Source organism: Leptonotus elevatus, chromosome 3 (genome assembly GCF_054856555.1).
Source record: "Leptonotus elevatus isolate MCC_2025b chromosome 3, RoL_Lele_1.0, whole genome shotgun sequence".
Taxonomy (NCBI): domain Eukaryota; kingdom Metazoa; phylum Chordata; class Actinopteri; order Syngnathiformes; family Syngnathidae; genus Leptonotus; species Leptonotus elevatus.
Window position 1 is genome coordinate 29,431,013 of NC_141241.1, and position 22,907 is coordinate 29,453,919.

Below are 22,907 nucleotides of genomic sequence, written 5' to 3' on the forward strand. Positions count from 1 at the left end.
CTATGGAGAGAAACGTGTGTCTTTATTTTCAATCAACCAAAAAAGAGATTTAAAAAATATATATATTTGCAAGCAAAAAAAAACAATTGCAAAATTAATGGATTTGTATAATTTTTTTGTTACTTTTGCAAGCAAGTTTTTAGGTTTTGTTTGCAACTCCTGACTTTTGGTTGCAAATCTGTTTTGCGGTTGCGGATCTGTTTTTTGGTTGTGAATCTGTTTTTTGGTTGCAAATCTTTTTCTGTCTTGTGTGGGCCCTCTGCTCAACCGATGATAGAAGCCTTTTCATTGGTCAGCTTGGAAGCCGCTGAGACAACGTTCATTGGTCAGCTAGGGGTGTGACAATGTCTATCTGACAATTCCTGGCTCATTGTACAGTCGGCGCTAGCATCGAGGTAAATATTGCAAAAAAAAATAAAAAATCACTTTTCTGTTTTAGTTATATCTTACATTTATCTAAAAGCAACCCTTGATCTGTCGTTTATCCGGTGCATTGGTCTAACCATTACAATTAGCGTAATCACTCTCAGCATTGCTTAGCCATGCTAGCTAGCTAGCTCTCATAGTCTGATACCTGACGTATTTATTAAACTATGTTGTTGGCAAGTCTAAACACTACAAATACACGGCTCACTGGGATGGCTGTTAGTATGAAGTTTTGTTTGTTTGTTTTACTCATAAAATAAGTCTTTGCATTCGCTTCACATACAAGCAGGACTGCGAGTCGAATTTATTTACAGTAGTTGCTCCCCCTACGTCTTGTTGTTTGAAGTAGAGATTACATTTGTGATAGTTGGGAATTAAAATATTATGTAATAATTTTAATCTGTGATTGTTATATTGTTTATTGCTTGTTAACTCTACAAATCATATGTCAAACACATCTTACCTGATATATATATATATAGATAGATATATATATATAGATATATATATATATATATAAAATAAAGAAAATTTGTTTTCATCGGTGACATAAACAAATGTAATGTCTCTTTGGACCAATCTGCAACTTCCTTGATTGCAGAGACCGCAGCATTGAGAGTCTGCAAGAAGATGTCTTGACCAGATTTGAAGGAATAAGAGGTTGGATTTATTTGCTGTAGTGCAAGTCCTTCCTCTGACAAAGAGCATTGGATGGCACATTGGATGGCACATACGATGACCCCGTGCACTGTTCACTGCCATGGTCCAAAGAAAGGGGCTCTTCAGATTGATGGATCTGGAATGTCAAATTAATTCATGAAAGCTACAGTAACTCTATGGACTGATATAAAGATTTAGAAAGGTCACAATATTATACTTTATTTTACCCAAATTAGCATCTGTCAAAAGGTCGGAAGTTATCACATTGAATTAAAAAGAAAATCTTGGATGATGTTTTACACTAAATTATATACACTACTCACAAAAAGTTCGGGATATTTGGCTTCTGGGTGAAATTTCATGACAAGCCTTAAAATGCATTCAAATCTTTACAGGTGAACTTAATGTGACCTTCTCTAAGCTTTTGAATGCACATGTTTAAGTACTTTTTGCACAAGTTGCTGTTCTCTAACAAGGAGCTTAACTCCAAAATTCACAAACAACAATGCTCCGGCTCATGGAGGTGGCATCATCAGGAAACAGCTTCTGGAGATTGGTGTACCTCAAATGGAATGGCCTGCACTTTCTCCAGACAGGAATCCTATTGAAAACCTGTGGGATCAGCAGAGTCGTTGTGTAGAGGCTGGAAACTCTGCACCCCAGAACCTCAATGCCCTTCAAGAAGAGTGGAACGCCAGCAGACAATGAGGCGACTTGTGAACAGCATGAGACGTCGTTGTCAAGCTGTAATTGATGCTCAAGGGCACATGATGATTTATTGAGATGTTGAAATTTCTGGTTGTGTGGTACCCACCATTGATGTTAACTTTTGTTTCAATCAATTGTTTGAGATGAGGAAATCACCAGTGCATCCTTCTACTTAGAGAGAGATTCCAGTGTGGTGGAACCACTCAAAATGTCCTAAAATGTCCTAAAATGTCCTTCATACTAACAGCTCTCCCAGTGAGCCGTATATTTGTGTGTTTCGACTGCCAACAACATAGGTTAATGAACGAGTCAGGTATCAGGCTATCACAGCTAGCTAGCATTGCTAAGTGAGTGATTACGCTAATTGTAATGGTTGGACCAAAGCACCGGATAAACGATAGACCAAGAGTTGCTTTTAGATAAATATAAAATATAACTACAACAGAAAAGTAAAAAAAAAAAGAAGAAGCAATATTTACCTCGATGCTGGAGTTGCCTGTAGAATGAGCCAGGAAGAGTCAGATGGACATTGCCACACCCCCAATCGTCACACCTACATTCTATCATCGGTTGAGCAGAGGACCTTGCACTAGACCGAAAAAGATGTTCAACCAAAAACAGATTTTCAACTAAAAAACTGATCCGCAATCAAAATACAGATTTGCAACCAAAAGTCAGAAGTTGCAAACAAAACTGAAAAACTTGCTTGCAAAAGTAAAAAAAACAAAATACAAATTCATTAATTTTGTTTGCAATTAGTTTTTTTGTTTGCAATTAGTTTTTTTGTTTGCAATTAGTTTTTTTGTTTGCAATTTGTTTTTAAAATTTGAAATCCCATTTTTGTTTGATTAAAAATAAGACACACATTTATCTCCATAGCTTCCGCCCGGCGCGGAGGCTTTCATACTTCATAAACTATATTTGTTTGGATTGGCGGCGCAAAAATCCCGCTCGTTTCCAAACCCGGAAATATAGGCATCACAGCGCCGTTCGCGGCCAGGACCAGGTTGCGTGGATGCTGCGGGGCAGATCGAGGCGGCGGCGGCTCGGCTGAGAGACCGACCGACCGCCGCGGCTCAGCTGTGAGACAGACCGACCGACCGCCGCCTCAGTACCCGCTTGCTGCCCGTCACTACCGCCAGCCGGGCTCCCATGAGCCCCGACCGCGCCCTCGTTCTTCGTACGTGAAATCCTGTGCGAGTGGGTGACGTCAGTACGCTGGTGCACGTTGCGTTCAAGTGCGCCTTGGAAAATCGTCAACTCTTCCACTCCTGCACAGTAACAACTCTGAAACTTCAGAACCGACACAAAGTTTGATTTTACGTGAATCGGTGCTCTGAAGTACCGACCGAAATCGGTTCATACCACAAAAAGTACCGTCTTTGGTACCCATCCCTAGTGAGTAGCTCACAAAAAGTCCCCCGTTGCCTTCATGGCCGCCAGACTATCGTAAACTATAATAGCGCTGAACCACCATAGTTGCTTTTTCATTGTTGACCCACACTTTTCATTGTTGATTAAACACTTTCAATCATAAGACTTTTCCCATTGAAGCAACGCCGGCATAACAAAGATGTTGTTGCCACAAAAAATAAAAATAAAAATGCAACCGCTGTGCCAAAGTACTGTCTTCACACGATGGCACTGTTTGGGGATGGCTGCTATAAGTAAACAAAACATTCTAAATTAAGCTTGCATGGATGTCAGTACAATGTAAATATTGTAATACTTTTGTTATCATTTAAAGCATTAATATTGTGCTCAAATTTAATAAGTTCATTTGAATGATTTTAGTATGAATCATCGCCATGAAAGCATTTGTAAAATATAAAAATGCTTAATATGAAATCTCCCAAAACGTATGGGCCACCAGTGCAAATTATTTGGTTGAAGGCACAAACATGTGCAGAGTGTGACATTTTCTGATAATACTTATTACTTACCATCTTGGACAAATGATTAGGTACTACTGCTATTACTAATAATAATAATGCATTGGATTTATATAGCGCTTTTCTAGACACTCAAAGATGCGTTTCAATGGAATGGATACATTATTCATGCACTCACACATTCACACTGTGGTGGCGGTAAACTACTTAAGTAGCCACAGCTGCCCTGGGGCATAATGACGGAAGCGTGGCTTTCAGTGTGCGCCTACGGCCCCTCCGACCACCATCAAACATTTGCACCTTCCATACACCAGTGTGAGTAGCACTGGAGGCAATGTGTGTGAAGTGCCTTGCCCAAGGACACAACGACATGACTTTGGGAGAGCGGGGATCGAAGCCTACCTTCTGGTTACTGAACGACCGTTTCTACACCCTGAGCCATGGCCACCACGAGTACTACTACTACTACTACTACTACTACTAAAAGTACTCCTAAAAGTACAAGTACTACTGCTACCACTAGTACTATATGTACTACTACTACAGGTACAAGTACTACTACTACTACTACTATTGCTACAAATACACCTACTACAAGCACTACTACTACTACTACAAATACGCCTACTACAAGTACTACTACTACTACAAATACGCCTACTACTACTACTACTACTACTACTACTACTAAAAATATGCCTACTACTACTACTATAAATATGCATATTACTAGTACTACTACTACTACTACTGCTGCTGCTACAAGTACTACATGCGGCTTTCCACCTTGCAAGAGTCAGCATCTCCTTACTCCATTGCTTACTCAAATTTTTTCCTTCCTTGTTTTCTTGTTTCTTTGTTTCCTGCTACTTTATTTTCTGCTATTTTTCTTCCATCAACTACTTCTAGATTTCTGGATGAATTCAAGCCCTTCCAACTTCAGCATGTTCAGCTCATTCTAAGTCATTCTATACCATTCCATGTCATTCAATATCATTCAACATCATTCAATTGCATCATTTTAAAGTCCATTACAATTTCAAAATATTGTGAATATTCACACCATGAGTGCTTCCATTTTTTTCATTTCCAAAATTCACATCTTACTCACAATTCCCAATTATGTACCCTACTATTCCCCATTCATTCCCAATGGCAGATTCAACAATACACATTTACATAATTTTAAAGTCCATTACAATTTCAAAATATTCCAAATATTCACACCATGAGTGCTTCCATTTTTTTACCCACAATAACCGATTTTGTTTTTCACCTCAAACGCTTTCAGGTCGGAACTGGGAAAAGCGAACTGGGATAAATGGAGCGGCGTGGCTCAGTGGTTGAGTGGTCGTCTCCCATCCGTAAAGGTTGCAGGGTCGGTCTTCACCCCTGGTGACCATGTCAAAGTGTCCTTGAGCAAGACACTGAATCCCGATTTGCTCCCAGTGGACCCGGCAGCGCCTTGCATGGCAGCAGTCGACCACTGGTGTATGAGTATGTGTGTGATTGGGTGAAGGAAAGGTTTAATTGTAAAGGGCTTTGGGCACCATATGGTGTAGTTAAAGCGCTATATAAATGCAGTCCATTTACCATAAATCTGACTTCCGACCTTCCATGTCATTCAATATCATTCCAGATAATTCCTGTTTTTCATTCAGCCTCATAGCCTTCACACACAAGTTTCTTTAGAAATTGCACGTTGTCTATTTCTGTATAAAATATACTATTTTCTATATTTCTTTCTTTCCAGGCTGAGACAAATGATGGCATACCTTCTAACCAAACAGGGGATGTGATCCACAAAAATAACAAAGATTATGGTTTTGTCTGCCGCAATAAAGACCAAGCTCATGGTCTCTGTCACAACTACAGAGTTCGTTTTTTGTGTGGAAAACTTGGTAGGCTAATTGTATTATTTTCAGAATGTTTCTCTCTCTCTCTCTTTTTTTTAATTTATTTTTAAAATATGCTTCTCAATCGAATATGCATAAATTAAAAACAATTCAGCTTGACAATACAGTAATTGTCATCACATGATGAATGAAACACAGTATGTGTTGGCAGGCTTCTGTTTCGCAATCTTCTAACCACATTTTGTAGTGTATCTTGTTTGTATAAAATAATTTATATTAATGGCTTAATAATTGAACCTGAGTGCTACCACAGGGTTTATATTTGGTCGTAGTGATATATATATTTTTTCAGATTAGGGTATTGATTGTGTCTTAAGTCTCAGAACTTTGCTGGTGTGTGGTGCAAAGGGAATTTCTCTGCTTTAAGCATGAGCAACAGGCATGACAATATTTCAATATTTTTTTCAAGAGTCAGAAATGTTTCTCTGGAGCATTGTCACAAAGTGTGTTCCATTTCAGTTATATTAACACAATCACAAGAGGAAAAACTATCATCACAATACATTATATAGCATACATTAATGACTCTGTATTTCCACGTTTTGGATATTACATTCTTAGCTGTCAACAGTCATTGTCCACTGCTGTAGTTCTAACTCTCTATCTCCAATCCTGCAGTCCGTCCTCAGGCCTCAATTTCCATTGACATGTGGTCGAACAGCACAGTTCTGGATCTTGCAGACAAGCCTGTGGGTTGGCAACCTGGTGACCGGGTGGTGGTGGCCAGCACTGACTACTCCATGCATCAGACTGAAGGGTTTAACTTAATTCCTTGCCCGACTTGCACAACTAACCAAGTCAAGGTTCAAGGTGAGGAATGTGACTCACAGCACAATCTCATAACTTAAAATGTTTTGAAACTTAAAATTCAAATTTAAAACAGTAAATTAAAAATTCTTAATTCGTGGATTGCATTGCATGACTTATCTTATTTGATCAAGCTTCGTTTGTAAATACTTACAAAGGAGGGATGTTAGTGCGAGGCTGGATGTTTCTGTGGTTCAAGATAAAACACAAAAAAGAGAAAAAAAAGTGAGACTGGAATTTGCCAAACTGCATGTTGACAAGCCACAAAGCTTCTGGGAGAATATCCTATGGATAGACTAGACGAAACTGGAACTTTTTGGCAAGGCACATTGACTCTTTGTTTACAGGTGCAAAAAGGAAGCATAACAAGAAAAAACACTGTCCCTACTTTGAAACATGGAGGAGGCTCTGTTATGTTATGGGGCTGTTTTGCTACATCTGGTACAGGGTGTCTTGAATATGTGCAGAGTAACATAAATTGTAAAGGTATCCAGGTATTCTAGAGAAAAAAATTCCTCGTCACAGGTTATGGGGTTTGCAACAAAATATTTACCCAAATCATAAAGAATGGCTAAGAACCAAACATTGGACTATTTAGATGTGGCCTTTAATTAGCCTTGATCTAAATCCCATTGAATACACGTGGTAGGAGATGAAACATTCTGTTTAGGAAAATACATGAATAAATAAATGAATAAATAAATAAATAAATAAATCACCCTTCAAACTGTAGACAACTGGTGCAGTTTTCCCATGGCTAGTGAGCCAAAATAACTGCTGAGAGGTGAAGAAGTCTCATTGAAAGTTTAAATCATTTGATTAGTGAATTCCTCAAAAGGCTGTGCAACAAAATATTAAGTTAAGGGTACCATTATTTTTGCCCAGACCAGTTTTAATGATTTTTTTGTTTGTTTTGTTTTTGCATGCTTTTAGCATTCCCACAATAAGCGAAGTGCGCATTGCGTGAAAATCAAGTTAAAAAAAAAACTTGCTACCAAACAAAGCCGTCATTTGAATGGCGCCGAATGGAGTGCTGAAAGTGTTTGCGTAACTGCACACCTTAAAGCTTGCAAGCATTGTTTTAACGACTTTCAGCCCTAAGTGACAAAACGACAGATGCCCTTGGTGCCATTCCTAACTGTCCTGATGGAGTTTATTGGCAAAAAAAAAACACCATTGCAATGCTTGAGAAGACAGAAGTGTACGCTGGTAAACCTCCGTTCACTCTTCCTAATTTCCAGACAGAAAAGAACGGACGTATAAGAGGCTAAAATAGTTTTTTTATTTTTACACATTTATTTTGTCAATATCCTGAAAGCGAGGGAACAGACAGAAGCATCACGAAGCTCGCTAGCGGACGTACGTGTAACCAAACTAATTGAGTGACAGTCATTTAAGAACCTGCTTTTAGCCCCAATTGACCCCTTCAGTGAAGAAAGCTCCTACCCGTCTCTTGATCGCGTTGAAAAAAGGAAAATGCGAAATTAGGCTATAGAAACAGGTTTTGCGAACTGCTGGCAAGAACGGATACACGTCGCATGTTTTGACCGGATACTTACATTACACGAACGTTTGTAGTCACAAAGCAATGGCGGACGATAAAGTAAGGTATGTTTGGGGGGGGGGGGACGAAACAGAGTTGTTGTTATTTTTATTAACTCTTTGACCCCCAAAAACGTTTAATAACGTTTAGTAAAATCCAAATGAGCGCCGCCAAAGATGTTAAAAGACGTTCACTATGTTTTTTTGGGGTTTTTTGGGAAACGGATGGAGGAAAGCCTTGGCAAGCTGTGCTGAAAGTATCAAGCAGGTCGAGTTAGTATAATGACTATTTTTGGGCACTAGATGGCAGCTTTGACTCTCTTTGGACAAGATCGGGTAGGCGTCAGTAGAAGACGTGAGGCGAAGCTAGAGTGTTGAGGGGAGAATGGCTGAGGAAGCGAAAATGGCGACCGGTTGCAAGCAGCTCACGCTTGAGCATTTTTTTCAAAGACGAAAAGCATCGACCAATACTAACGAGCATATTGATGATGATGATGGTGACTCCGAGGTTGACGCCGAAGTTGGAAGAGTTGACACCGAAGTTGGAAGCGTTGACGCGGCGGCTTCGATCACGTCGTAAAGCCTCACCGGCGAGCGATGCTAACGGCGGAAAACGAGCACTTCTGCACAGGCGGACGTTCAATCGGACGATGAAGAGTACTCCGAGTCCAATGCATATTCATCGGAGGAGTGGGTACAGTCTGATCACGGAAAAGACACTGGTTCTGGACTACGATGCCACCATGAATGGAGTGGATAAGATGGATCAGAACATCTCTTACCACCCGGTATAGGAACTGAAGGACATGAGGAAATCAGACGTAACACCAGGTCACCGTATCATGATCCTGAGAGTAGACTTGATGACAACATGGCCAAACACACACTGCAGTATATACCTGCTATTCCCCGGAAAAAAAGGCCGGCAAGAAAGTGTTGTAGGGTCTGCACGCGAAGGAGCAATCGCAGTGAAACTAATCTGTGGTGCAAATCCTGCTGCGTCCCCTTGCACGCAGGGGAGTTTTACACAATATACCACACAAAAAGAAAAACTGTGTAGTTGAAACATCCACACAATTGTAAATAGTACCACAGTTGCACACATTTGTAAATAGTTTGCCAAATTGTTTTGTCAAATTGTTACACTGTTGAATGTAAATAAACGTATTTTGCTATCAAAAAACACTTTTTCATTGTTGGTGGTAGTGTTTTACAGAAGTAAAGCACTGTTTAGGTGTTTGAGCATCATTCATGGAAAAAAAAAAGGTGTCAAATTCACTAGAGTGCATGAAATAATATCGTTTCACAAAAAGCTTGATTTCTCCGTATTTTGGTCCAAAACATCGCATTTGGGTGTAACTAACCTATTTTCTATTGTTGATTACTGAAAAACGGAATAAGGTAGAAACAAACTTTTTTTTCTGATGAAAGATGAGAGTTCAATCTTTCATTTGGTAGTATCTATGTTTCCATAGTCCAAACACAAATTTTTCTGTGGACCTTGAAAGATCAGTCAAAATGCTTAAATCGGCTGGCATCCACATATCCTCTTTTCTGAAAATGCTTGGCAGTCAAATAAATAATTAAACAAGCGAATATTAATGCAATTTTAGAAAACAGCAATGAAACACCACGGTTTATCAAGAATTACAAAACCAGACTAATATGATGTCATCGCACAGCGCAGTCACTTCCTTTTCTTCTTCTTCTTCTTTTAAATTACTGGTGGATCACATCTCTATTGTGTATACCACCACCTATAGTGGCGGAGTCTCCTCTCAATATTCACAAAAGAAAAACAGATGGAAACGGGCATAAGTCGCATGTCCATTTTGCGCATATTCAATAAATTCACTTAAAAAAATTGAAACAAGTGGTTGGAAACCCCACTAGTGGCGGGTGAATGCAACCAGCCTGGGAGCCTTCAAAAAGTGAAGAGCATTACATCCAAAAACCTTGATCGATTGTCACCAAAGTTTATGTGTGCATCGCTATTCGCCCAAATCATACTCCGAAAATAGTAGAAGTTGGAATGTTTCATTTTATTGAAGTCGTAAGCATTGCCTCTTCATATGCCCCAGAGAAAAAAATAAACATTACATCATTTGTAAAAAACAAAACAAAAAACATGATCGGTTGTCACCAGAATTAATCTCCTAGAGAGCAAATATCTGGATACAAGTGTAGGGTGTCCGGGCTCTCCATTAGAGATAGGGTGAGAAGGTCAGTCATCCATTCAGGACATGATAAATACATTAGTGCCCCCGATACGATGTGCAACTAGATTCCTGTCTGACAATCACACCGTAGTGAGTTGTTTTAAACAGAGTAAACGTAATAGACAGTAACTGAAATGTAACGGTTTTAAGTTGGTTTACATTTAGTAAGATGGCACGTTGAAAAAAATATTTATTAGTAGTTACTACTTACAGTAGGAGTGTAGTATTTTATTAGGCAGATTCATATTAAAAGCATTTTAAAAGACTGATAGTTACTAATTTGGTCTGTAACATGTCAGAACATTAAATAGAGGTTGTGGGTTCGATCCCATGCCATTGTGACCACACCGAAGTATCCTTGAGCAAGATACTGAGCCCCCAATTGCTCCTGATGTTGCGTCATTAGTAGGTAAATGAGTAGTCGAATGTAAAGCGCTTTGAGGGCCCTGAAAGGTGGAAATATAAATGAAGTACCATTTGCATGAATGACACGTATGAACATCCGTATTGCCTTGCCTCTTTAGTGTAAAAAGTCAGTTATATGAATGAGAACATCCAGCCAGCATTGGTTTCTCCATCTTCTGCTTATCTCAGCTTAGGTGGCCGCAGCTGAGACGGACACAAGCCCCTGACTCACACATACCTTTAAACAGTCGAATTGTGCGAAACTTATGAATTAATTCATTTAAGTTACAAATTGTTTGTTACAATGTATTAATGAATAGTATAACCTCCTCTTTTATTTATTTATTTATTTATATATATATATATTTTTTTTTCTTTTTCTAAGAGCTCAGTATTGTTCATTCGGAAATGTCATCATCATTGCTCTTTTTTTTTTTTTTGTTTTTTTTTTTAATATATATATATATATATATATATATATTATTTTTTTTTTTGTGTGTGTGTGTGTGGGTGAGTATGTGTATGTGCGTGCGTGCGTGCGTGCGTGCGTGTATTTGTTAGCTCACCAGAAAACCTATTAGAAAAAATCTCATACCGTTCACCTAAGCCGAACACCAGGAGACCCGAGGGGACCGAAGAAAACCAAGGAAGGTGAAATCCTGCACCGACCAGACACCCCCCACCAGAACTCCTCCCCAGCCCAAGAAACATCCAGACCCCAACAAATCCAAAAAACATAAAATCAGGGAGGCCTCAAGAGACCAAAGGAGAGACCGAGAAAAGGAAGGAAGTACAGACGAAGCCGCGTGAGATCCGCAGACACCAGACTCCACCGATTCAATAACCTGAGGAGGAAACAGATTGTGTCTGAGTTTCGGTAGATGCTGGTGTGGTGGATCTGGCATGCATGAAAATCTCCACCAAAGAGGGGAGCCGTCGACCCCCGCCGGAACAGAGCAAGCGCAACACCTCAGGGCCCCCCAGGCCGCGGCAGCGCCAAAGGACGACCCCCGGGCCCCACCAGGGCCACCGGCCGGAGAGCAAACCCAGGAGCAGGAGCGCCCCCCGCCCCGACACGGCCCGCGCCCCCGGCCCAACGCAGCAGGACGGGGCACTGCAGGCCCACCAGGCACCCCACCGGCCCCCAACCCCCGCCCCCTCCACTACCCCCCGCCCCCCATCCACCCCCGCCACCCACCCCAACCCAGCCCCAGCCGCCCCCACGCCCCCAATCCCCCAGACACCCCCCACCCCCAGCACCCCCCCCCGCAACCCCCACCACCGCCCCCCCCCAACAAAGCCCCCCCCCCCCCCCCCCGACCCCACCCCGACCAACCGGCAGCCCCCCAGCCCCCGGGGACCACCCGCACCCAGGCACCGGCGCCGAAGAGGGGCCGGACAGCGGAGCGGAGAGGGCAGCCGCGCCTACCCCACCCCCCGCCGTGTGGAAGGACGGAACACCGGGGGCAGAAGGGGGAGATGGGGGCACCGGAGGGCGGCCGACACCCCCGAACCCCAGGCCCAGCGGGGGAAGGCCCCGGTCGTCACCCCAGCGTTCTTTGTGAAAATTAACCCCTGTTACTGAGTCCGCCAGCTCGCGGACTGGCGAACTCTACCCCTAAACCGTGAATGTGACCCCACCCAGTGTATATACAAGTGTGTGTGTGTGGTGCATTAAAATTAGGAGCAGGTGAACCGGAGCCGATGGAAATGATATTCCCACGCTCCGATCCACCCGCCACCCAAGCATGTTGCTGAGTGTATGTGGTGCATTAAAAAAAAATAGATAGGGCGGGGGGGGGGGGGGGTGGCGACACGGACAGGGGACCGCAGCACTGCTCTATACTGCGGCCCCCAACCGATGGCACCCCCACAAGCCCCCCCCCCACCCACAAGTTGTGTGGTGTATTAAAATTGGAGGGGAGTTGTAGGGTGAAGACGGTGTTTCCACCCTACCCCACCCCCCAAAGTGTGTTATGTGCCCTATATGTCTATAAAAGTGTATTGTGCAAACCTAGTGTAGTGAGTTAAGAGGAGTGACCAGCGGGGCCCTCCCCAACCGGGCGGGGGCAGGAGGCGCACCGGCCCACCAAGCCCCCACCCACCCCACCAGGACCCCGGCGGGCATATGGGACCCGTCCGGCGGGGCGATAGGGCTCGCCCCCCGGATACTGGGTCCCGCCCGAGGTGTCAGGACGCCCACCGGAGCGGGGCGGGCACGACACAAAACCCCAGCCACCCCCGCCGGCCCTCATAGCACCGAGACCCGGGCCATGGATGGAGCCCCCGGCCCAGGGGAGGGGAAGGAAGGCGTACCGGGGAGGGGGAAGGGAAGAGGGAAGGGGACGACAAGAAGGGCAGGGAGCAGCGGCAGGGACGCAAGGAGAGGGGGAGAGGAGGAGGAAGGGTGACGAGGGAGAGGGGACAGGGAGGCGGAGGACGGGCGGGGAGAGGCGAGGAGGGAGAGGCAGCAAGGGGGAGGAAGGGGGAGGGGAGAGGGAACCACCGGGCACCCCGGCGGCCCACAGGCCCCGAACCGCGTCGCCGGGCCCAGAGCGACGGACCGCGCCGGAACGGCGCCGCCCCCGACACCAGGGAAAGCCCCGCAACGCAGCACCCCCCAAGAGACCCAGGGAACGGCCAAGACGCAGCCGCCACCCAGCAGCCAACAGAGGGGCAGACCCGCCCACTCCCCGCCAGGGGGGACAGCACCCACAGAATTAACCCACTGGCATGCCGTGAATCCGAATATCAACCCCTGGTGCCCATCGGAGGTGAATCCGCTCGATCCCGCTGGCAGCAGCCGGGTTCCTGACTATAGAAACACAACCATTAGTTACAAATTGCCTAATACAGAAACATCAATGCAAGTTATAACGCTGCTGTGGCTCTCGCTAACAGGCAGAATTAAAATCCAAGTTTAGGTTAAAAAATTCTATATACGTAGACCATGTTTCTTTAAATTTTGACATTTGGTTTTTATTTGAGGCAGATATTTTTTCCATTAAAATATGATTTGTGAGGAGGTTAGACCATTGGTCGATATTCAAAATTTGTTTATTTTTCCAGTTAACAAGAATTGTTTTTTTTGGGATAGTAAGGGCTACAAGTATAGATTGAAATTGTTTATGTGGTAAGTCAATTGTTGTTAAGTCACCTAGCAAACACAAGTTTGGAGAGAACGGTATCCTACAGTCCAAGACAGCGGAAAGTTTTTCTAAGACTTTAGTCCAGAAACACATAACCGGAGTACATAACCATAAAGCATGAAAATAAGTGTCTGTAGTGTTTTGTAAACACTGGAGACAAATGTCGGAGTCTGAGAGTCCCATTTTCTTCATCATATATTGAGTAATGTATGTTCTGTGAATAATTTTATATTGGATAAGTTGTAAATTTGTGTGTTTTGTCATTTTAAAAACATTTTCACAAACTTGAATCCAAAAGACAGATTCCGGAGCTATAGACAAGTCTGTTTCCCATTTTGAGATGGGTAAAGACGTTTTATCAGTATATGAAAGTAACTTATATATTTTTGAGAGTTTTTTTGTTGTTGTCGGAGAAAGCTTGGTAATATCTTTAGCTAAAACAGGCGGTTGGAGTGTACCCTGGAGTGTTGGAATTTGTTTCTTTATCATACTTTTAACTTGCAAATAATGTAAAAAGTTTCCGTTTTTTATTTTATATTTTTGGAGCAAGGATGTATATGATATAAACATATTATCTGAGAAGAGATGGTGGAGATGTGTAATTCCTTTCTGCTCCCACACATTCAAATAAAACGATTGGTTGTTAATTTGAAAGTCGGGGTTATGCTATAGGGGAGAAAGCCCGCTGGGCTCCACTTGGGCTTTTGTCATTTCTAGTGCCTTCCACCAGGCAGTCAGGGTGGCGGAAATCATTGGATTTTTAAAGCAGTTATGTCGCTTAATCGATGTTGTAATAAAGAGTAAATCTAGGAGTCTGAGGTTATTACAATCCTTCTGTTCTAGTTCCAGCCAACAGTTAGTATCTCTATTGGGTTGTGCCCATAAAATAATATATTGTAGCTGGTTGGCTATATAATAGTGCATAAAATTTGGTGCCTCTAGACCTCCTTTGGATTTATTTTTCTGAAGAGTAGATAGACTAATCTTTGCTTCTTTTTTTTTTCCAGTAAAATTTTGTAACGGCTGAGTCCAACAACTGGAACCAGTTAGCCGTAGGTTTAAATGGAATCATTGAGAAAAAATAGTTTATTTTGGGTAAAACTTTCATTTTAATAGTGGCTATTCGTCCTATTAGAGAAATAGGAAGATTATTCCAGCGCTCCAAGTCACTATAAATGCTATCCAGAAGTGGAGTGAAATTGAAATTAACTAAATCAGTTAATTTAGGTGAGATTTTTATGCCTAAGTATTTTAAATTACCTATAGGAAATGAGTAGTATGGGTCCTGGCTTGCAGGGTTCCATGAATTTTCTGTAATAGGTAGAAGTGTTGATTTTGTCCAGTTAATAGAATAGTCTGATAACTGTGAGAATTTAGTTATTAAGTTAAATACTTCCCCTAACGAAATACCAGGCTTTTCTAAATAAAGTAAAATATCATCGGCATATAGATTAATTTTATGTTCTGTTACCCCAGAGTGAATTCCTTGAATCATTCTTTCCTGGCGTATGGCTAATGCAAGCGGTTCAATAAATATTGCAAATAATAAAGGCGACAGTGGGCATCCCTGTCTTGTGCCTCTCTGTAGAGTAAAACTCTTAGATATAATCCCATTAGTAGTAACAGTAGCTTTAGGAGAATCATATAATACTGACACCCAGTGAATAAATGACTTCCCAAAGCCAAATTTATTTAAAACAGCAAAGAGGAAGGACCAGTTAACTTTATCAAAAGCTTTTTCTGCATCCAATGATATAATAACTGCCTTTTTATTATGCCGCTGTGACATACTAATAAGGTTAAAGAGCCTTCTAATATTATTAGTAGAGTGACGCTCTTTAATAAAGCCTGTTTGGTCGCTATGAATGATTGTCGGGATTACTGTTTCTAATCTAGATGTAAAAGCCTTAGTGATAATTTTAATATCAGTGTTAATTAGTGAAATCGGACGGTAACTTGATGGAAGGGTGGGGTTATTTATTTATATTTAATAACACTCATTTCCGTGCTGTGGACAGGGGACCGCAGCACTGCTCTATACCGCGGTCCCCAACCGATGGCACCCCCACAAGCCCCCCCCCCCCCCCCCCCAGTTGTGTGGTGCATTAAAATTGGAGGGGAGTTTTAGGGTGAAGACGGTGTTTCCATCCTACCCCACCCCCCACAAAGTGTGTTATGTGCCCTATATGTATATAAAATTGTATTGTGCAAACCTAGTGTAGTGAGTTAAGAGGAGCGACCAGCGGGGCCCTCCCCAACCGGGCGGGGGCAGGAGGCGCACCCGCCCACCAAGCCCCCACCCACCCCACCGGGACCCCGGCGGGTATATGGGACCAGCCCGGCGGGGCGATAGGGCTCGCCCCCTGGATACTGGGGCCCGCCCGAGGTGCCAGGACGCCCACCGGAGCGGGGCGGGCACAACATCAAACCCCAGCAACCCCCGCCAGCCCCCGGAGCACCGAGACCCAGGCCTTGGATGGAGCCCCCGGCCCAGGGGAGGGGAAGGAAGGCGTACCGAGGAGGGGGAAGGGAGGGGGGAAGGAGACGACAAGAAGGGCAGGGGGCAGCGGCAGGGCCGCAGAGAGAGGGGGAGAGGAGGAGGAAGGGTGACGAGGGAGAAGGGACAGGGTGGCGGAGAACGGGCGGGGAGAGGCGAGGAGGGAGAGGCAGCAAGTGGGAGGAAGGGGGAGGGGAGAGGGAACCACCGGGCACCCCGGCGGCCCACAGGCCCCGAACCGCGTCGCCGGGCCCAGAGCGACGGACCGCGCCGGAACGGCGCCGCCCCAGACACCAGGGAAAGCCCCGCAACGCAGCACCCCCCAAGAGACCCAGGGAACGGCCAAGACGCAGCCGCCACCCAGCAGCCAACAGATTTATTTTTCCAGTTAACAAGAATTGTTTTTTTTGCGATAGTAAGGGCTACATGTATAGATTGAAATTGTTTATGTGGTAAGTCAGTTGTTGTTAAATCACCTAGCAAACACAAGTTTGGAGAGCGGTCCAACCCCCGGCTCGGAAGAGGAAAGCAGTGCGTCATTAACACTGTGTATAGTGGAGATGGGGTGCTGCTGACCTCGACTCAGGACGTCGTGAATTGGTGGGGAGAATACTTTGAAGACCTCCTCAATTCCACCAAAATTTCTTCCTTTGAGGAAGCAGGGTCTGGGGACTCTGAGGTTGTCTCACCTATCTCTGGGGTCGAAGTCACTGAGGTGGTTGGAACACTCCTTGGTGGCAAGGCCCCGGGGGTGGATGAGATCCGTCTGGAGTTCCTAAGGGCTCTGGATGTTGTGGGGCTGTGGTGGTTGACACGCCTCTACAACATTGCATGGACATTAGGGACAGTGCCTCTGGATTGGCAGACCGTAGGGTGTATTCCAACTATAGAGGGATCACACTCCACAGCCTCCCTGGTAAGGTCTTTACAGGGGTGCTGGAGAGGAGGTTCCGTCAGGAAGTCGAATCTCTGATTCAAGAGGAGCAGTGTGGTTTTCGTCCCAGCCGTGCTTTGTGGACTTGGAGAAGGCGTTTAACCATGTCTGGGAGTCCTGTGGGGGGTGCTTCGGGAGTACTGAGCCCCCTGATACGGGCTGTTCGGTCCCTGTACGACCAATGTCAGAGTTTGGTCCACATTGCCGGCAGTAAGTCGAATTTGTTTCCAGTGAGGGTTGGACTCCACCAAGGTTGTCACCGATTCTGTTCATAACTTTTATGGATAGAATTTCTAGGCGCAGCCGAGGCGTTGAGGGGGTCCGGTTTGGTGGCCTCAACATTGCATCTCTGCTTTTTGCAGATGATTTGGTGCTTTTGGCTTCTTCAAGCAGTGATCTCCAACTCTCGCTGGAGAGGTTCGCAGCCGAGTGTGAAGCGGTTGGGATGAAAATCAGCACCTCCAAATTCGAGACCATGGTCCTCAGTTGAAAAAGGATGGAGTGCCCTCTCCGGGTCGGGGATGAGATCCTGCCCCAAGTGGAGGAGTTCAAGTATCTTGGGGTCTTGTTCACGAGTGAGGGTAGGTTGGAGTGGGAGATTGACAGGCGGATTGGTGCAGCGTCTGCAGTAATGCGGACTCTGTATCGATCCGTTGTGGTAAAGAAGGAGCTGAGCCGAAAGGCAAACCTGTAGATTTACCGGTCGATCTACGTTCCTACCCTCACCTATGGTCACAACCCACAGCTTGTGACCGAAAGAACAAGATCCCGGATACAAGCGGCTGAAATGAGTTTCCTTCGCAGGGTATCCGGGCTCTCCCTTAAAGATAGGGTGAGAAGCTCGGTCATCCGGGAGGGACTCAGTGTCGAGCCGCTACTCCTCCGCGTTGAGAGAAACCAGTTGAGGTGGCTCAGGCATCTGGTTCGGATGCCTCCTGGACGCCTCCCTGGATGTACCACATTTGAAACCGTTTATTTATTTATTTATTTTTAGCCCAAGAAACAAAAGGCCAATTGCTCGGCACTAGGCCTCAGCGTGGGGGTAGCAGACCCCTGACCTACAGTAGGCTGTCAAAAATAATGTAAATTGCCCTTGATTGCACTGATTTTGGAGCATATACTACCCTCAAGATAATCTCTTCCAAAGACATATTGATGGAATGTTGGAATGAATGCCATATTCTGCACAGTTTACCAAGTATCGTCACTGTCGATGTAGAGTGAGTTTGCAAGCTTGTGTGTTTTTGTTTTTTTAGTTCAATGCAGTCAGATTTGAACAACCTAGAGTACTGTGTTGGAGTCAGAGAAAGGTGTTTGAATTGACCCAGGTCCAGTCACAGCCTATATCCTGTAGAAGTGTGTGTTTCTTAATGGGCTTATTCATGCTGATTTAAACAAATATATCTATATATGTGTGTGCGTGGGTATGTGCGTGGGTGTGTGTAAACTTAAGACGCAGCCATAGGACATTTTTGTTTATATGAACAAATTAATGTGTTATTTTGTTTCTTGTTTATGCTCTGTTATTTATATGTACTTATTCTGTTTTCAGTCCTGATTTGTCAACTGATTCAAATACATACCAGAACCAGAAATACCAAGGTTTAATATGTGGTGTACACTCACTTATAGTTCCTGACACCCTAATCCTAAACAACTGTGGATTGAGGATTTTCAAGTCTGAAGGAGATAGGCGATGGGGGTATTCCACAAAAAGAAAAAGTCAGAATTATCCGGTCCAACGAGATGGATAAGATGGTGGATTGGTGGATGATGGTGATTGGTGGATTTTTCACATTTTCCTATCTTGTCCATTATTATTAGATTTTTAGTTACCTGGTTTTTAAATTGTCCTTTTTATAACACTTTTACTGAAAACTGAAACTGGATGGTAGATCAACACTTTATTAACATATGAATTGCATTTTTAAAACAAAATAACAAAAAGAGGAATATAAAATTATTCAGGGGTCAAGAATAACGATGGCCAGATGGCCCATGGCCATCACGTGACTTTGTCGGGCCACCTAAAGTTTACTAATGGTGGCCCGAATGGTGAAGTGGAAACTTCTCGGGCTGCCTTTTTTTTTGATTGCTAAAACACATTATTTTTTATTTTTTTAAACTGCACACACAAAACTCCAAACATCACGCACACATTGCTAAACTCTGGCATCCCTTAACAAAACTTTTTGACATCAAATCTCTTACAGGGGCCTTAAGGGCTTTGACACTTTTTTACACATGACTGCCACCTCTGGACTAAAGTGTAAATGCAGCCTCCATAATGATCGTGCATGAGCCATGCAGGCTTGTACGAGCACAAGCGAACAGAAACTCCTCTGGCAAGAAGCCACTATTTACAGACTAGCTAAGATACACTTCAACTAATAGTATGATAGAAAGATAATGATAAAACAATGATAGAAAGAGCAAGTCTGAATAAATTGCTTGCACAGATAATCTAATCCCCCAAATGCCTATATTTAGAAAAGCTTTATAAGCTTATCCACTTAATTGTTGTGAACACGTTGGGGCTTTCTCTACACATCAGGGCAATGTTTCTGCATATAGATTTGTAAAAATCTGTAATTTTAACATTTCAACTTCCTTAATGCAGCTCTAACATGTCCACAAAACGGCACTTGTGATTTCATTTGGTAAACACAGCCATATTAAACACAATTAAGCTTTTGGCTGAACACTACCAACCATGTACAGAACACTCAAGAGCAAAATTCAAAACATTTATATAGAAAAGGAACACACTGAATCAATGACAATGGCCACTTCTCTCAGACAAACCTTGTGTTCTTTTACAAGCCTTGTCCACATGTTTCATCTCACTCTAATTTGAACACAGCACGTCCCGGAAGAGGCTATTGATTGGTTAACATAGGGAAAGATGTGAGGGTAAGCCAATCAAAGACAGTCTGACACTGTACTCAACACAGACACACAAACCCAGCTTACGCACACACAATACATACAAAACTCCGGTAACACGCCAACCAACACGCTGCAATGGCAAGTGCGCATGAAACTGAGAGTGGAGGCTTTTCAGAGTGGAAATACAAGCACTACTTTTATTTCCTGCGGATAAAGGACGCTAAAAACATCGTAGTAAAATGTAAGTTATGTGTTGGACATAAAGAATTGTCTACAGCGACGAAGAGCATTGCAAATCTATTAAAGCATCTTCAATCATTGCATGCGGCAACAAAACTTGTTGCCAAAGACCCAAAATGATGGACCAACATCACCTAAACAGATGAAGATCAATTTTAATTCGCCACAGCAGCATACAACCAAGGCATAATTTGATAGAATGATTGCCAGGTATGTTGTTGAGGAAATGCTTCCCCTCTCAATGTTCCGTTCAGAGCACTGATCAGCAAAATACCAATGAATGCAGGGCCAATGTGCAGGAATACATTTTCCAAAGACCTCAACAGTGAATATTGTAAATGGAAGAAGAGCTCAAAAACACATTTGATGGGTTAGAATATCTGTCTACCACTGCAGATATATGGGCTGCAAATTATAAAAGTTATAGAACAGAAAAGCATGGGTGGTCCTGAAACAACTCATGCACCTGGGCAGCCTTGTGAAAGTATACATTGTCCCAAATTATCACAGAGTTGACTCACTGTGGGTTATCTGTCATGATCAGGTCGGACAACCATATCAAACAGGCCGTTAAGAAATTCAAGTAGAAGGGCTGTGTAGGATACCATGGTGGTTCCTGGCCACGCGCATAGTGATGTTGCCACCAGAAAGGCCTGGGACCTCAATTATGTCTGGCTGGCCAATCACATTTCTTCCCGGCGCCTCTTCTTTCAGGTTGAACTCAGCCTCATCCATGAAGATATATTCATTGGCTGTGTCATAGTCCTGGATATGCTGAAGCAAACACATTATGGACACAGAGAGACAGTATGCTAGTGAGACAATATAGAGGGGAGGAGAGTGTGTGGTGTTTTGACTTTTTAATCTTGTGGGGGTTGAGCCATGCGAGGAGTCAGTTTTGAATTGGTTGTTTACAAACACAAACGGACAAAACTAAAGACTTCACCTTTAATTGTAGTAAAATACCGACTTAGTACAATCAGTAAAGTGATTTCAGTGATTTGTTTCTAAATGCATTCAACAGCCTCTGTTTGAAGATAAGTGGTAAAAACACTCATGTATTCAGTACCAGACATTGATCTTGTGAGAAGTGTTGCTTCTACTTTGGTGATCATTGTAGAATTCCTGTTTCTGGACTGGAAATTAATTGCTACAAATTAATTGGCTTCCATTAAAGGACACAGGGATTATTAAAATGGTGGAAGAATATGTGCAACCACAAATAGCCCATTATTAATTAATTTATTTATTTCCATCCATTTTCTTAACCGCTTGTCCTCACAAGGGTCGCGGGGGGCGCTGGAGCCTATCCCAGCTGGCTTCGGGCAATAGGCGGAATACACCCTGAACTGGCTGCCAGCTAATCTATTTATTTATTTATTTATCAATCAATTTTCTTTCATCAATCATCTTGATTTTTTTTTTTTACGTAACCGTTTTAAAAAACGTGGCAAGTTTGTGCAACATTTGTTTCATCAGTGCATGGCATAATTCAGGATTTAAATAGCTAACCAACTATTGATGCAAGCATTCAGGTCGTACATTGGGGGGTGGGGGGAATAGAAATAGAAAACCCAGCTCTGTATGGATATGTGTATGTGTTCACAGGTAAAGCCCATTTTATTCACATGGGTGAAGTGGTGGATGGGGTGGATATGAGAGCTGAGATTGGCCTGCTGAGTCGTAACATCCTAGTCTATGGTGAGATGGAGCCCAGCTGTTATGGCAATGAAGCCTGCCAATTCTTTGACTTTGACACCTTTGGAGGACATTTGAAGGTACAGTATTCTTACTAACATTTTTTTCTCACCAGATAAATATTAAAAGATATGTTTTTTAATTATGTCCAGTAGTATGTTGTTTTCCCCACATAAAAGGCAAACGAACCATGTCACAGATTCATGTTTTACATAAAACAGTTGGAAAAAAATATTTTGATGGCTTGTAACCATTAAGTGAATAATTTGTTAAACTGCAGACACATCTTTCTTTTCTATCCTGTAATCACTGCAAACACTAAACAAGAGTCACATGGATGTTTTGCACTAGCCAAGAAGAAGTTTTTCATTGGCCCAACCTACATAAACGGAATAAAAATGCAACACTTCTGTTTCCCATTATTTATGAGCTGGCTGGACTCCAAAGTTTTGAAACTTTCTACATACACCAAAGGCCATTTCCTTCATATATTGTACACAAATCTGTCTAACTCATGTTTGCTGGAGGCTGGCCAAAATTGAATCGGTTTGCATAACCAAAGAATTTCTGCACAAACTGTCAGAAACCATCTCAGGGAAGCTCACCTGCATGCTCGTCATCCTTATCAGGGTCTCGACCCCACTGCAGTGCATCGTCGTAGCAGACTTGAGTTGATGACGTCTGGCGTTTTGGAGATGTTTTGTTTTTTTACACACACTCACACAAACATTCAAGGTCTCCTGGATGGGAAGCAAACCCACGCCGTCTGCATCAAAGGCAAGGGACGGTTTCACTCCGCCACCCAGAGCCCAGCATTTTGGAGAGGTGTGTCAGGTTTTGTATAGGGATTGAGAACCCAAACGCAGGAAGCAGGGAGGTGAAGCTGGTATGCTCAAAAAATATAATTTAATTAAACAAGAGGCTA

The 22,907-nt window shown here is 43.2% G+C and overlaps 1 protein-coding gene across 3 annotated transcripts in view; it reads left to right on the top strand.

Annotated features, from left to right (window-relative positions):
• Positions 1-22,907, top strand: part of cemip (cell migration inducing hyaluronidase 1) — a 217,928-nt gene that overhangs the window by 106,375 nt on the left and 88,646 nt on the right. For all 3 annotated transcript variants that reach the window (XM_086071134.1, XM_086071135.1, XM_086071136.1), the window contains 3 exons: positions 5,440-5,587; positions 6,221-6,412; positions 21,893-22,062. In XM_086071134.1, the coding sequence (XP_085927260.1) occupies positions 5,440-5,587; positions 6,221-6,412; positions 21,893-22,062 (510 nt within the window). The remainder of the gene's footprint in view (positions 1-5,439; positions 5,588-6,220; positions 6,413-21,892; positions 22,063-22,907) is intronic.